General features: G+C 39.5%; 1 protein-coding gene across 2 annotated transcripts in view; it reads right to left on the reverse strand.

The window, feature by feature from the left end:
• Positions 1 to 7,205, reverse strand: part of pip5kl1 (phosphatidylinositol-4-phosphate 5-kinase-like 1) — a 30,023-nt gene extending 22,818 nt beyond the window's left edge. Inside the window, exons 1-2 of one of the 2 annotated variants that reach the window (XM_044334421.1) lie at positions 6,448 to 7,205; positions 6,053 to 6,271 (exon numbers count right to left, since the gene is read on the reverse strand). In XM_044334421.1, coding sequence (XP_044190356.1) covers positions 6,053 to 6,271 — 219 coding nt within the window. In that variant the 5' untranslated portion in view covers positions 6,448 to 7,205. The other variant, XM_044334422.1, reaches the window with a different exon arrangement.
• Positions 7,206 to 15,134: the final 7,929 nt, after the last annotated feature.

Genomic DNA, 15,134 nt, shown 5'->3' on the forward strand with positions numbered 1-15,134 from the left:
CAATGAGATGCAGCAGTGAAACAACAAGCATTAGAAACAGCTGTACTGTATTTTGAAACAGTCAATAAAATTCAGTAAATAACGACGCTGCCCGTTTCATTACTTTCTATTACGTAATAGATATACAAATGTCAATTAGATGGTAATCTGCATGAGAAGTTAAGAAAAAGAAAAAGAAAACAAAAACAAAAACGGTTATAATAATCATCTCATAGTGATCAATTTGATTAGTTTTTCTAATTGAGTGAATTAAATACCTGATAAATCAAAGTACTTCACTTATGCTGTTCACTGATTTGTAACATGGTCTAACCCTAACCAGTGGTATCACAGGGATAGATACATCAGGTGTAGTGGTACTGCACAATGACTGCGTGCTTTCCCCAGAATGACAGCTGGTACATCTTGTCCCAGTACAGTAGAATTAGTTGGAAAATGTATGACATATTGACACACAGGTAGAAAGGACAAGATGGGAAAACGGCATTTGTACAGACTGCCTGTCTAAGCAACTGCCCATCTCCACCTATTGTTTTCTGTTTGAGCCTACACATCAGTGGCATCTTAACACATCATCACATTCACTCCCTAGAACCGCGGATCATGGCAAGTGATCCTGTGACTAGTGAGTACTTGTCCTGTCTGTATGACTTGTGTGTTCAGTGTGTTCACATGATAATGCAGCACAGACAGGGTGTGCTGCACTTAAGACATTTATTATTTTTTTCAGGTTTAATTAAAGAACCACAAACTTAATGACAGACAAACTGAAGCAAGGCACAAGAGTATAGCATGAGCAGAGTATATATGAGAGTGTATATATAGAGTAAATAAACATTATATATATACAGTATGTACAGTGGAAACCACTTATAGTAATCACGTCTGTCCAGGTCAAATTGATCACTATAAGCAGATTATTATTATAACCAAAAATATTTTCTTTTCCTTTTCATTCAGATTACCATTTAATTGACAATTGTATATTTATTACTTGAATATAAAGTAATGAAACGGACAGATTCACTATTTACTGAATTTTATTGACTGTTTCAAAACACAGTACAACTGTTTCAAATGCTTGTTGTTTCACTGCTGCAGCTCGTCTCGTTTTTGGCAGCTTGTCATAAGCTTCAAGGAGACTGTATTTTTCACTGAGAGAAAATTACTTTCTTTTCTTTTGAGTCACTCACAGTAACCTGTCTCATGGCAGCCACTAAGCACACGTACATGTATCATGGGAGTAAAGTAAAAAATAAATAAATAAAATTACCATAGTTATTAAAATTTTTTCCATATGTTGTCATGTATGCAAAGACAAAGACACTGTAAGCGGATTACTTGATTACTATAAACAAATTATTTAAATAGTATTTGTATAGGAATTATTCTGTCCCAAGCTTTTTGATCCATATAAGCAGTTGATCACTGTAACCGTGATCAGTATCAGTGGTTTCCACTGTATATACACAAGGGGTGTGCCCAAATCCAAATATGTTATTTGGCAAAGCAAAAATAGTGTTTTTTTCAAACATTTATTTCATACAAATACTTTAGAAATTATTTGTTTTCAGGAAGGAAAAAAATCATGTCAAACACCAGCACACAGGTCAGTTAAATGACTATCTCAGTCTCTCTCTTCTGCTCCGCTGTTACATCTATCAGCAGGTCTCAACAAGGGGAGTCACACCCATCTGCTGCATGACGCACATTTCATTATTTGGACATCACTCCTGGAGTTGGGGGTGTTCGCCAGAGATAAAGCTGAGCTACTGACACAAGTAACGTGCTCTCAAGGGACTCTCCATAACCCGTTGTTCCCCTTCTCCTTTCCACAAAGTGAGGTTGTAAAAAATAGGCAGTCAATGAAATGTGCAAAGCAAGAATCGCCTTTGAAGTTCCTCTGTACACATTACACACTGTGCTGTCTCTGTGTTATGGTTGTATAAGTAGAGGTCTGTCTGCATGTTGGCAATGCACTTGGTTTAGCTCAGAGGTCAGTGCAGTCGTCTATGATCTGGGAGACTTGAGTTTGAGACCCAGTGTTGGGATCTCCTTCATAAGATAGTTTTTTCATAAACACTTATTTTAACACTTCAACATCCTAAAATTAAAAGCATAATAAAAACCAAAACTGGATTTTTATGCCTATTTCCACTTTTATTAAAATACAAATACAAATATATATATTTTTGCTGCCTCAACCAATATAGATACAAATACAAATACTGGGCTCTCTGCACATCCCTAATATATACCCTCACTGGCACTACACATGTGCAATCTAATGCAATCCAATATAACAGCTCTGCCATAAATTCTACTTTTACAAAGCTTATACATTTTCAGCTTTTTTGACATTGTCAGAAAGGTGATAATATTACTTTATGTTTATTATTGAGGTTGTAGTGGGTGGTGGTGGTGGTGGTGTACTGGAGTGCATTATATTGATAGTGTTCCTAATATTTTGTCCACTCTATTAACATACATGACGGGGGCAAAATATTACAATCTTTTTTAGCTGGTACACGGCAGCCCCCCATAAGAGCATTCATGGATGACCTAATGGTGACAGCAACATCCATTCCTGGGTGCAGATGGCTCCTTCAAGGGCTCAAACAGCTGATCTCAGGGGCAAGGATGAGATTTAAACCAGCCAAGCCCAGGTCTCTGGTCATGAAGAAGGGAAGAGTGGCCAGCCAGTTCCGCTTTACCCTGGAAGGACCCAGATTCCAATGGTGACAGAAAAATTGGTCAAGAGCTTGGGCAAGATCTTCAACAGCTCCCTGAGAGACACAGCTGTGCTTCAACAAACAAGGAGCGACTTGACAACCTGGCTCACTGCGATTGACAAATCAGGGCTTCCAGGAAGCTTGGACATACCAACATGGAGTCCAGCCAAGGTAACTCTGGCCCCTTCTAGTCTACAAGGTGCCAATGACAACAGTGGACACACTAGAGAAGACCATCAGTGAGTTTCTCCGGAGGTGGTTGGGGTTCACTTGGTCATTAAGCAGCTTTGCCCTGTATGGGCATTCCACCAAGCTGCATCTCCCCATCAGCGGCCTATCAGAAGAATTCAAAGTCACCCAAGCCATGGAGGTTATGATGTAGCGAGACTCCTCTGATGTTAAAGTCACTTCAGCAGGAATCCATGTTAAGACTGGAAGGAAGTGGAAGGCACAGGAAGCTGTTGGCAGAGCGGAGGCATGACTGGGGCACAATATCATGGTGTACACTGTGGCAGTGGGGTGGGCAGGACTGGGCAGTTTTCCCAAACCACACTACAACAAAGCCTGTGGAAAGCAGAAGCATCAACTGGTTCAGGATGAGATACGAGCAGAGATGGAGGAAGAACGCTGCAGCAAGATGGTTGGCATGTACAAACAAGGCACCTGGACCAGATGGGTAAGTGGTAAATGGTAAATGGACCATACTTGTATAGCGCCTTTCTAGTCTTCCGACCACTCAAAGCGCACATCACATTCACCCATTCACACACATTCATATGCTGAATGGGTACAGGGGCTACCATGCAAGGTCCCAACCTGCCCATCAGAGGACACTAACCATTCACACACACTCACACACTGATGGCACAGCCATTAGGAGCAATATGGGGTTAAGTATCTTGCCCAAGGACACATCGACATGTGGACTGGAGGAGCCAGGAATCAAACTGCCGATCTTCCAATTAGTGGATGACCCGCTCCACCTCCTGAGCCACAGCCACATGGGCGCATGCGGAACCTCACAAGATCACCTGGACAAAGCTCTGGAGAGCCGAACCATCGCACATCATTTATTTCATCCAATCAGTCTATGACGTTCTCCCAAGCTCAGCCAACCTGCATAGCTGAGGCATGGCAACACTCTATGCCAGAAGAGGGGTACCTTGGAGCACATTCTTAGTTATTGCCCAAAGGTGTTGGGGGAAGGGCAATACCACTGGCGCCATGACCAAGTCCTTAGGTCTTTTGTGGACACAATCAGCACAGTAATTCAAAACAGCAAGAATCAGCATGCCCCCAAACAGTCCCTCACCTTCATCAGCCTAGCTCCTTGAGAGGGCTTCTTGCCACCACATGGGACAGGCAGCTCCAAGTCAACCTAGGAAGGCAGCTCAAGTTCCCAGAAAACATCACAACCACTCTGCCCCACCCATGGTGTTAACATTGGAGTCTACAAAGCAAGTGGGCCTGCTGGAACTTACTCTGGAGGGGGATCCGCTTGGACACCAGGTGGGGGCTGATCATCCCCTGCTGGGTCGCCCAGGTGAGGGTGTCTGATGATTAAAGACCTGAAACATCCTATGAGCCTGGGTTCATCACTGAAGACATGTCCAAGTAGCACCAGAAGGTGTTTTCTAGAACTAAAAATAATAATAATAATAATAACAACTAGCAGTGTCCTGGACCAGAGTGACGATGATCACTACTATCAACTAATGATCATTATTAACTATTTGTTGGTTCTCATCCTTTCATTCATACATTTTCTTAACTTTGTCATTTTTGATAAATATTATATAATCTGTGTAAAGATCACTGAATGTTATTCGCGCAACTAATCAAGGCAGACAATAGATATCTTGAAGACATTTATTGGGCTTATAATTCAATATATTTGATCAAATCATACATAACACCAACAATAATGTTGGCCTGTGCATATGTTGATGATGTTGAAAAACAAAAAGTCTGGCTGGTTGTAGTACTGTCAGAGCTGGGGGGTGAGGCTGCAGTCTGACAAGAGGAGGTGACTCTGCTTTTACCAAGAAAAAAATATAACCACAGATATAAAATACATTAATACAATCACAAACATATCAGTCAGTCCTGCTGCTCTACATGCTGCCTCATACCTGAACTGCACCGATTTTCAAGTAGCTAAAAGTCCAAGATAAGCCTAAAATTGAACTGATTTACTGAATCTGCTGTTATAAAAACATGGAAGACAGATTAGGGGTAGGGTGTTAGCATGAAAGGCAGCCTATTATCGAAACGAGAGAAATTAAATTAAATAATACATTTCAGAATAAATGGTCAACAACTTAGTTAAATCTCAGAGTGCATGTGTATTCCATAAAAGGAAAAACAAACTATACTCTTCTGTTTTGTGTCAGTATCATTCTGGAAAGATTCCAGATCAGTTTCTGACAGCTCAGACAACAAGGTGCAGAATTCCCACACAGGTCATTTATATAACTCACACTTCAAATATTACTGAGTTATATTATCATTTATTTACTGAATTACATTGTACACATCTCTGTCTACTGTTTATCAGACAAAGCCTGGTGTGGCTTTGTTTATCTGAATCAGTTTATCTGTCTGACTACATCAGAGACAATAATGCTACAGTGGTTTATTGTCAGTCACAAATATAGAAGACAGAGCAGTACGTTCATTTGTTTGGTAATTAATATTACCAATGTTATCACGTGGAGAGATTATCAATAATGTTACGTTATGAATATGATTGCTTAGATGGAGGTAGAAGGCAATGTAGATAGATAAATCAACACTGTATCTTACCGTTCATCTGGCTCCACAGTGAAGAAACAGCTGAATAAATGCCAGGAACATTTACCTACTGCTGGCCCTACTCAAGGCCAGCAGATAAATATCAGCTTAAACAAAGAAAAGTGCAAGTTTCATTCACCATAAACATAAAAGACACAAATATCTCATATTTTGGTTTAAGTTTTCAGCGAAGTTAGGCTCGTCATAAACTTTGAATCACTGCTTCTACAGTCTTCACTTCCCGTGGAGTCAACAAGTGGAAATAAGGACAGCGCCACTCTGCCATTGCAACCCACATTGTGGTCGGAGGGTGTATTATCCTAAAACCCTGTCAACAGGATTCAAGAACTCTGCTGCCGCCCAGCATCTGTGTTATCAAGTGCAGCCCACACTTAACCCCCCTCTTTACCGCCACAACATCACCGGTAACATGGCAGGAAGTGCGCCAGTTGAACGGAGTGACATCTGTATATATATATGCAATGAGGTGATTAGGTGAAATGTTGCCACTGCTGACCCGTACTCACTGTAGGTGCTTTTTCGATTGTGATTTGGATGGCTGCTGCCAATCCCTCCTTCATCATGCAGGTCAGGCTGTAGAACTCATGGTGTTGATCGATCTCAAATAAGCCCAGAAGCTTCCACTGCTGCCTCAAACCTCCCCACCTCCTCCTTTTCACCTCACCGGAGCGCTGACGGTGACCAGACATCCTCAGGCCACCCGCAGCTGCTGACTCAGCCGCCATCTGGGTTACAGAAAAATATACAAATCAAGAATATATGACTGCTGTGCAGTCACTTTTACCCTAACCTTTTCATCTTAACTCTCATGACTATTCTCTTTATGTTGTGTGTTCTGTTATTAATACTGCAGCAAATGTACAAATTATTAATGTATTAATTAATGTATTATTATTATTACCTGACACGGCACTGTGATTGCAGACAAGGTTTTCAAAGCTCCAGCAAAGAGAAATCAAAGAGTAAGTAGAGGCCAGAGAGGCTAGTGACAAACACAAAAGACAGCTGACTCTCAGTTGAGTCTTTAACAAGGTAACTATGGAGACAGACACAAAGGGATAATAGCTTCATAGGCCATGCTGTGGTTAATGGCATAACGCTGGTCCTCCAACCAAAAGAACTCTTCATTAAAACACATTTGAAATGTTCAACTATGTCTACATTTTAACAGTAAGTGGAGAAAGACAGCAAAAGTACAATAATACCACATGATTTAATGTATCTTTGGAAGCATAAGACAGTAAATGAACATGAAGACAAAGACAAAGAATCAGCAGAATAGCGGACAACAATGGTGCAAGTGCAAAATGTTTAAGAAAAACACTACCCACAAATCTGACAATATTCTGTATTCATCTTACTGTCAACAAATCTCATAAAAAGTCCCAATTCAGCAATAAATTGATCTACTAACAAGTATAATGTGTGTATCAGAGGCTGATATATCATCACCCCCGGAGTCATAGAGCTCCACTGTTGTTCAAAAACTATTAAAAGCACATCAATGAGTCACACTGTTACACTGGGTGACATGTTCCTTCATCACCAGAACACACACAGTGTGTAGTAGTCTACTTTCACACAATCCCACACACATTGTCCCGCTGCTGGAAATACTCACTAGAACACCAAATGTGGATTCATCCACTGCTGAAACAAATGCACTATTTCCTCCTGTTTGAGTAACATTGACTGAAATTAAACTATATATTTGTGACCCACTTTTTAATGTTTATATCTTCAGTTTGTTTCTTCATTTTTTATTTTATTTTTTTTTTGTTAATTGGGTGAAGTGACTCTTTAACCTCCATCAAGTGAATACAAAACTCATTGGCTCCTTTTTAAACACTAATAAAGAAGGATGTTGAACTACTTCTGCTTTGTGTGCATTACTAAGATGACTCCCTGTTACACTAAGAGGGGAAAAAATTAGCTGATTTGAAAAAAATATGTCAAAATGCATTTATATCCTCTTATACTGATGGTAACACCCATTTAATTATAATTATGTTAAACATTACTGATGATTTCTCAACAACCAGAGCTAATGTCCACCTTAAAACTCAACCACCACTTCTTCAGTTGCCACTGTAATCACATCAGTAGATCAACCCCTTTTGTGAGTTAACCAGCTATGCCATTGGATAGTTCCATAGCAACAAGCATGATGTGACGCTCCTTGCGGCTTTTGAGCTCTTCTCTCTGTTACTAGCGACGCTCACAGCTTCCCTTTGCATTTGGCCATGAAACAAAGGCTTCCTGTCTGATCATAACCTTATGTGACCCCGTTTGATGGTCCGCTTGAGTGTTTAGTCTGCGAGGGGTTTGAACACATCACATCTTTAAGTGCAGTGCAGATAGGCAGAGTCATTATTTCTGGAACGACACCTGATGCTGGATAAAATTCTCATTTAGAATCATTCTGTTGTCAATACTACCTCGTGTTATTAAAGCAGAATTTAGAAAAGTTGCCATACATACTTCTTATCATAAGAAGTATGTAAGTTGAAAACACTCAAAAAAGCCTAGACACACTAGAGTTGACAAAAAGTGTCTATAATAATATGCATTTATATCTAAATCTACCAGTTTACATGTCACATGTTGAAAGACATGTACACATGTACATTGAGACAGTGACCACTGACCTCTTCACTCCTAGTTTGAATCCTGGGTACCTTTGTTTCATGTTGTCCCACTGTGTTTAAGTGCTAAATTTATCACCATCTCTGCAATTCCCTTCTGCTCTACAGAGCTTTTTAGCTTATTGTTTTGGTTTTATGGCCTGCAACTTTAATGTCTAATTATATAAACATAGTGGAGCATTTAGCGGCTAAAAGATATTCCAGATATTTCCCTCAGGAGTTGGTGGAAACAACAGTGCTAAAAGCAGAGTGATATTGACTTTTCAGTCACTATTCATCATGACTGTTCACCATCAGTCACACGTTGCATCACCACTTTTGTACCACGCAGTACATCTCTCTCATCCTGCATGATTGATTGATTGATTGATTGCAGGGGACCTGCAGAGCTGGTAATAATTCTCTGTGGGTTTGTCACTACAAGTGACCCATTTCATATACAAGTGTGATCCATTGTTAAAATGAAAATATTGATTATAGCTGCTGTAAGTGCAACTGTGGTGTCACATGCAACATATTCACAATGTTACTTCCAGTAGTCATGCCAAAATGTGTGCTGTAACAAGCCTTATTCTTAATATTAATAGCATAATTATCAAAACATTTAGTCAGGCAGAGCTTGGACATGCGGGAACAGGAAGTTTATGTGCCTTTAGAAAATAATTATTTCCATACAATGCCTGACACTTGATAGTTTTTATTTTTGTAACATATCTATCATTGATTTTACAAAGGTTATAAATAGTATGTGTGACAGTTGGCCCTTTGTTAGCTTGTGTAATTCAAAACAACACAAGGGAGGCACTTCTGCAGCAACAAAATTCTGAAATCTCAGCCACAATCTCACTGTTACTCCCCCGCCAAATGAGGTCATAACACCAGATCCTAAAAAGAAAAATAAACTTGGCTATTACAGCCACTGTTTATGTCACGCTCTTTGTTCCTGTGAAATGTCTGTGACATGGTTGCACATGACTATCTCATCTGAATCTACAGTTTCGCCACAAACCTCCATTGTAACATTCCCTGTGATTCTGAGGACTTCCCAGGCATGTGCCCACCTGCAATAAAAGGGAAATTCCTGCAGAATGATCCAGTTGATGGTCATACAGGCATACAAACTGTTGGCAGCACTCCTCCACTGAGAACTAAGGCCTGACTGTAATCTATTTAATGTCCTCCCAAGTAACTGTGATGATTTCACCAATATAATAATATACATAAGATGCACTAGTGGGTAGAGGATGTATTATGTCATTATAGTCCAGTGTCTCTTTGGTCTCTCTTTGGAATTAAAGTTGCACATCTTGACAACTTCTTGTCAACAAGAATGCTTAGCTATGTTTTAATCTAGTTTATAATGGAGAATAGAATTTCTACCATTCAACTTTCATGGGCAGAGTAATAGTTGCTTTCAGTAGTTGAATTTAGTTAAGAAAAATATCTTTAGGACAAGAATCGAGAGCCTTGATGAGTGATGCATATGCAGCATTCTCCTTCCTTTTTATGTGCTTAACAAAAGCAGTTCTACTGTTATCTTATAATGTGCACCCACCATATGGATAAGTCAAAATAACCTGAGATCAATCAAGTTACGTAGACCCAAAGATGTGGAGTAAACCTGGGTTCTTGGCTTTATGTCGTTAATAGACTTCATGAATCGGCCCATCATTTAGATGCAGAATATTAGGCAGCCTTATAGACAGCAGACTTCACGGAGTTATTTCAGAGGGACTGGCCAAGTGAGGGGAAACTTGTACATATGATCTCATGTTTTTGGACATACAGAAATTTGAGATAAAATGTGACATTTCTATCTTTTTTTTCAGCCTGGCAATTTGACATTGGGTCTAATAACATGTTCTTGAGTCAACAGCTGCCATCCCTTTCACATGGCACACATGTTGGTAACTGGTAAACGGCAAGGATAGAGGCTGTCTTTTCAAGTCCTGGATCTGGGCTGTAGCCCCTAAAATTCACTTTTACTCACCCTTACACTCCAACATTCAAGTTATCCATCTCAACTAATTCAGCTTTTCCATTTAAGGGTGTTTTCCCTATGATGACTGACTGCATGTCATGGTTTAACCACTTCTACAGTTATAGTATGTGTTGCAGGAGCTATTTCACAATGAATCACTAGTATTGAATGTATTAATGAAAGACAAGTTCATTGTGATTGTTTCAGAAAGGTATTTGCAGCTGTATATGGGAGCCTACATATGTTTGGTGAAATGCCTCCTATAGCTGATGAGGATTATCAAAATGCTTAGTCAGTGAGGATAACAAAACCTGATTCTGCTGTCCCACAATGACATCCCACACCGTGACATCGTATGTGAACCTATAGACTATTGCCACTCAGTATCAGCATGTTGAGAGAATTCTCTGAGTTTAAGGAGGAAGATATTAAAGGATGTATCGCTATAAAGTTCATTACCTCTCTTCTCTGTAGCAGTGACAGGCAACACAGAAGATATGCCAACATAAAAAAAAAAAACATTACCCAAGCTACAAATTAACTACTATTCATAAAATGTAGTACTGCATAGGGACTGATATCCTCAGATAAATGCGTTTTACTTGCCTCGGTGTGGCGCGTGGACGCAGAGCAGAGCAGAGGTCGATGCGCAGCCGTCCGGCTCGGTCTGTCCGTGTCAGTCTGTATGTGACAGCGTGTGTGTGTGTGTGTGTGTGTGTGTGTGTGTGTGTGTGTGTGTGTGTGTGTGTGTGTGTGTGTGTCACATGTCAGCCTGCAGTGTGATGATACGGAGGAGAGTCTGGCTCACCCTGCGGTTCAGATCACACCCACACACTGTCACCGACTGACCGGCCAGCCGCGCGCACTGCGCCACGCATACGACTATCTGACTCTGAGAGGTTTACGTCACACAAATGCAGTAATTAGCTGGCAATTATGAGATTTAAAATAAAAAAAAAACAACAACTTAAAGGATTAGTAAATTATCATTAATACATCAATTAACTGAATAAATACATTCAAAGAAGGATTAAGAGTAAAAATGTTTGTTAGGATGATGACAAAGTGACCAAAGATAGAAAGGAAATAAACCCTGCTGAGTCATGCAGTCATCTGATGAAAGCTGGTTATGCTCCAGCTACCAGGGCTCCAGTGAAAGAAGATGATGAAGATAAGAAAGAAGATAAGTATTTCTAGGGTATAAATATAGCTGTGGGTCCCTCAGAGCCAGCAGCTGGCAGTATAGGCAAAAGCTAGGGGCATCAGGATAGTGTAGGGATGCACAACAAAAGGGAGACAGAGAAAGACACAGAGAAAAAGAATAACATAACTGTGGAGGCTAAAGTGCCTTCCCTCTGTAGCAAGCAACTTATTTGCTTTTGTTGACTGCAGGGATCATATAAGGGGAGTTTTTCCTTACCGCTGCTCATGGGGGGATTATTGGGTCTCTGTAAATTAAAGAGTACGGTCTTGACCTGCTCTATGTGAAAAGTGCCTTGAGATGACTTCTGTTGTGATGTGGCGCTATATAAATAAAGATTGATTGATAAAATAAAAATAAGTCCAAGAATGTTCATGGAAAATGTCTTACAGACCTCTCTGGTGAGCTGCTCTTCAGGCATTTATGATTTATGTAAGTCTGATCCAAAACCAAAACAGACAATAATTACCACTAACGCCCAAAATTCATGAACTGCCAGAAACAGGAACAGCTCTGCAATCAATCATGTTACACTTTCGACAGAAACCCCACATGCCAGAAGCATAATCTGAAACAGGGCACATGTAGCTGTGTACATATGTGAAATCCCAAACCCTTTGTTCCACACTGATCTCACCACTCTTACTGCCAAGTCAGTTAGAGCTGCAACGATTTGTCGATTAATCAATTAGATAATCAACAGAAAATTAATTGGCAACTATTTTGATAATAGATTAATGAGTTTTATCAGTCATTACTCAAGAGAAAATGTCCACATTCTCAGATTACAGCCTCTCAAATGTGAGCTTTAGGAAACAAAGATAGTCATTTTTCCTCATTTGTGGACATTTCATAGACCAAACAACTAATCAATTAATTGTGAAAAAAAGTCATCAGATAAATCAATGATGAAAATAATCGTGAGTTGCAGCCCTAGAGTCAATCAAAACACTCATACCCGTCTTTTTTGTTAGTGTTATTAAAGGTTTTTCATTTAAGAGAAAGAGGAATACAAACAACAAACAACAGAAAAGACATAATAAAAAAAGCCTAACAACACAAAAAAAAACAGCTGAAGTCCATTATCACGGCACCAGTACAACATTAAAAAATGATTCATGAATTTACTCTAAATAAGAGCCCACACACACACAAAGACCACCCTGTGTATTCTCTGTAATTAACATAAAATCAGTGATGTTCCCCTTTGATTAACCCTCCAGAGAGATACTACATTACCCAGCTATCCATATTGATGTCGAAATTCAGAAATTCCTCCCAGATTAACCCTCAATTCTTACAATTCCTAAATATTGTATTTGCTGTCAACTTATACAAGACTGAGGCTAAATGATCATTATTTGGGTAGTTCAAAATAGAGATAAACCATATTATGATCCTTGGTGCTCTTCTTAAAAGTCAGATGTTCTAACTGCAACTATGCATCTAATGGAAATGTACAGTTTGTGCTTGGTCCTGGTCTACCACTTGTCACCTTTTCCAGCATCCTGAATGAAGAATATTTTGCAGATCTACAGTGCCTGTGAAAAACACTTCTCATGGCATCAAATCAAACAGTTGAGGAAACCATCCCATTGGAGACGGTATAAACAAGGAGACAGCAGACAGAGTGGTGGTTTGTTGGAGAGTTTACTCTTCATCCTGTCACCTTGTTTGGAGTACAGAACAAACAAGGAAACAGGATGGAGACATGACCTTTCTCTAGCAGCGCATAAGGGAGATGAGTGAGAGGGTGAAGGTGTACTAACTGGTTTGATGATAATCCATAATGAATAAGACCTTTAACCTAAAACAAGACAAAAGGTTTTTTCAGACAGTGAGTGGTTGCTGCCATCGCCTCCATTGTTTTCAGTGTAAACACGACTGCAGCCGTGCTGCAGAGGGCGGTGGCAGCAGCAGCAGCAGCAAGGAGAGTGATGGTTCAACATATTCAATTTGGTGTATAGTACAAGTTGTTGAAACAACAGTCAGGTGTCCATATGAACAGTGAAAGAGGTTTTCCTCGTTGTAATCATTCCTCCTGTTCATACTGGCTGTTAAAAGATCCCCATAAATGTGTTTTAAATGTAAGTGATGAAGGCCAAAATCCACAGTGTGTCAATTATCTGGAGCAGACTGAGTTAGTCACATGAAGTGGATATCTGCCACATTTAGCATCAAAGATATCTACTTGATTTGACTCATTTGGACGCTGGAGCTTCATATTAGCTTTAGATAAACTTTTAAATACATTTTTGCATAGAAGGAAGACTGTGGATTTTGTCCCCCATCACTTACATTGGAAGTGCATCATGAAGGGATCTTCTAATGGTCAGTATGAACAGGAGGAATGATTACAGCAAGAAAAACATTTTTCAATGTTCATTTGGGCTCCTGACTGTTGTTTTAAGACAGACATGAAAAATTGTGAACTTATTCCAAAATATATAACATTGATGTCACAAGGCAACAGGCACACCAGCTGCTCATTATCTCAGAGCATCTCAACTTTCTCAGAGACAAGTGTTTGAAATGATTCATGTACAAATCTTATTTGGAAAAATCTATAGGAGGCTCATACAGCTTGCCCCGATATATGTTGTTCTGAGTGAGTCCTCATTTCCCATAATCTCTATAATGGACCAGGTGAGCGCAAGTTAGCATGACCCATAGAGCCACAATGGCTACATTTATTGGTAATATGCTGGGTTAAAATAAACCAGAATTATCGTTAAGAGACTACAGCCAAGCTAGCAGCTCTGTGAAGCTGTACTCAGGCACAAAGGTGCTTTGAGCTAAATGCTAACATCAGCGTGCTAACATGCTCACAATGTTAACACGCTGATGTTTAGCAGATAATACTCATCATGTTTACATCTTAGTATAACTTGTTAGCATGCTAACATATGCTAATTATCATTGAACACAAAGTGCTAAATTACAGCTGAGGCTAATGGGTATGTCATTAGTTTGCAGGTATTTAATGGTAAACCAAAGTATTGGATGAAGTGGATTTTTTTTTACTTGATGCTGGTGTTAGATGAAAAGTGAAGCAGTCACCAAAGTTGTAACAATTCATCCAGAGGGAAACATGAATGTCCATGTCAAATTTCATGGAAATCCTTCCAATAGTTGTTGAAATATTTCACTTCGAACCACAAATGTCAACCTCATGGTGGAGCTAGAAGAAAAGTCGTGTGGTCACCAAACTCATTGCGATATATTATTATTAAACATGAATATCCGTACAAATTTTCATGGCAATCCATCCAATGGTTAATGAAATATTGAAATATTATCCAAGTACTGTTTCAGCTGTGGTTTCCCCCCCACTGAATAAAGGAGGCAGCAGTACAACACCAGAAGACACACTTATCTGTAGGTATTTACAGCTATTGTCACTACCACCATGACTAAAGCTGTTATAGCTCTATATAAACTGAACATTTGTAATTCAATAAACACAACATGTTTCCCAGCAGGAATATTTTATTCAACAGAGAAACCACAAACTGTATCTTTGTGCTACAGACTGCAGACAAAATGCTTGTTTGCATCCAAAACCATTCACAATTAACAGAATTCACACTTTCACAGAGTACTAAAATAGACTCCCATACAGTAAGTCATAGTAAAGACAGAACTTAAGAGCCATGCTACTTTTACTGAAGTTGGAATTCTGACATTTCTTCACACAGTGACACATATTCACCTCCTTCCATCCTGCTGTGTTACTGTCAATCACCACATGAACCCAAATA

Source organism: Thunnus albacares, chromosome 18, assembly GCF_914725855.1.
Source record: "Thunnus albacares chromosome 18, fThuAlb1.1, whole genome shotgun sequence".
In the NCBI taxonomy this organism is placed as follows: Eukaryota; Metazoa; Chordata; class Actinopteri; order Scombriformes; family Scombridae; genus Thunnus; species Thunnus albacares.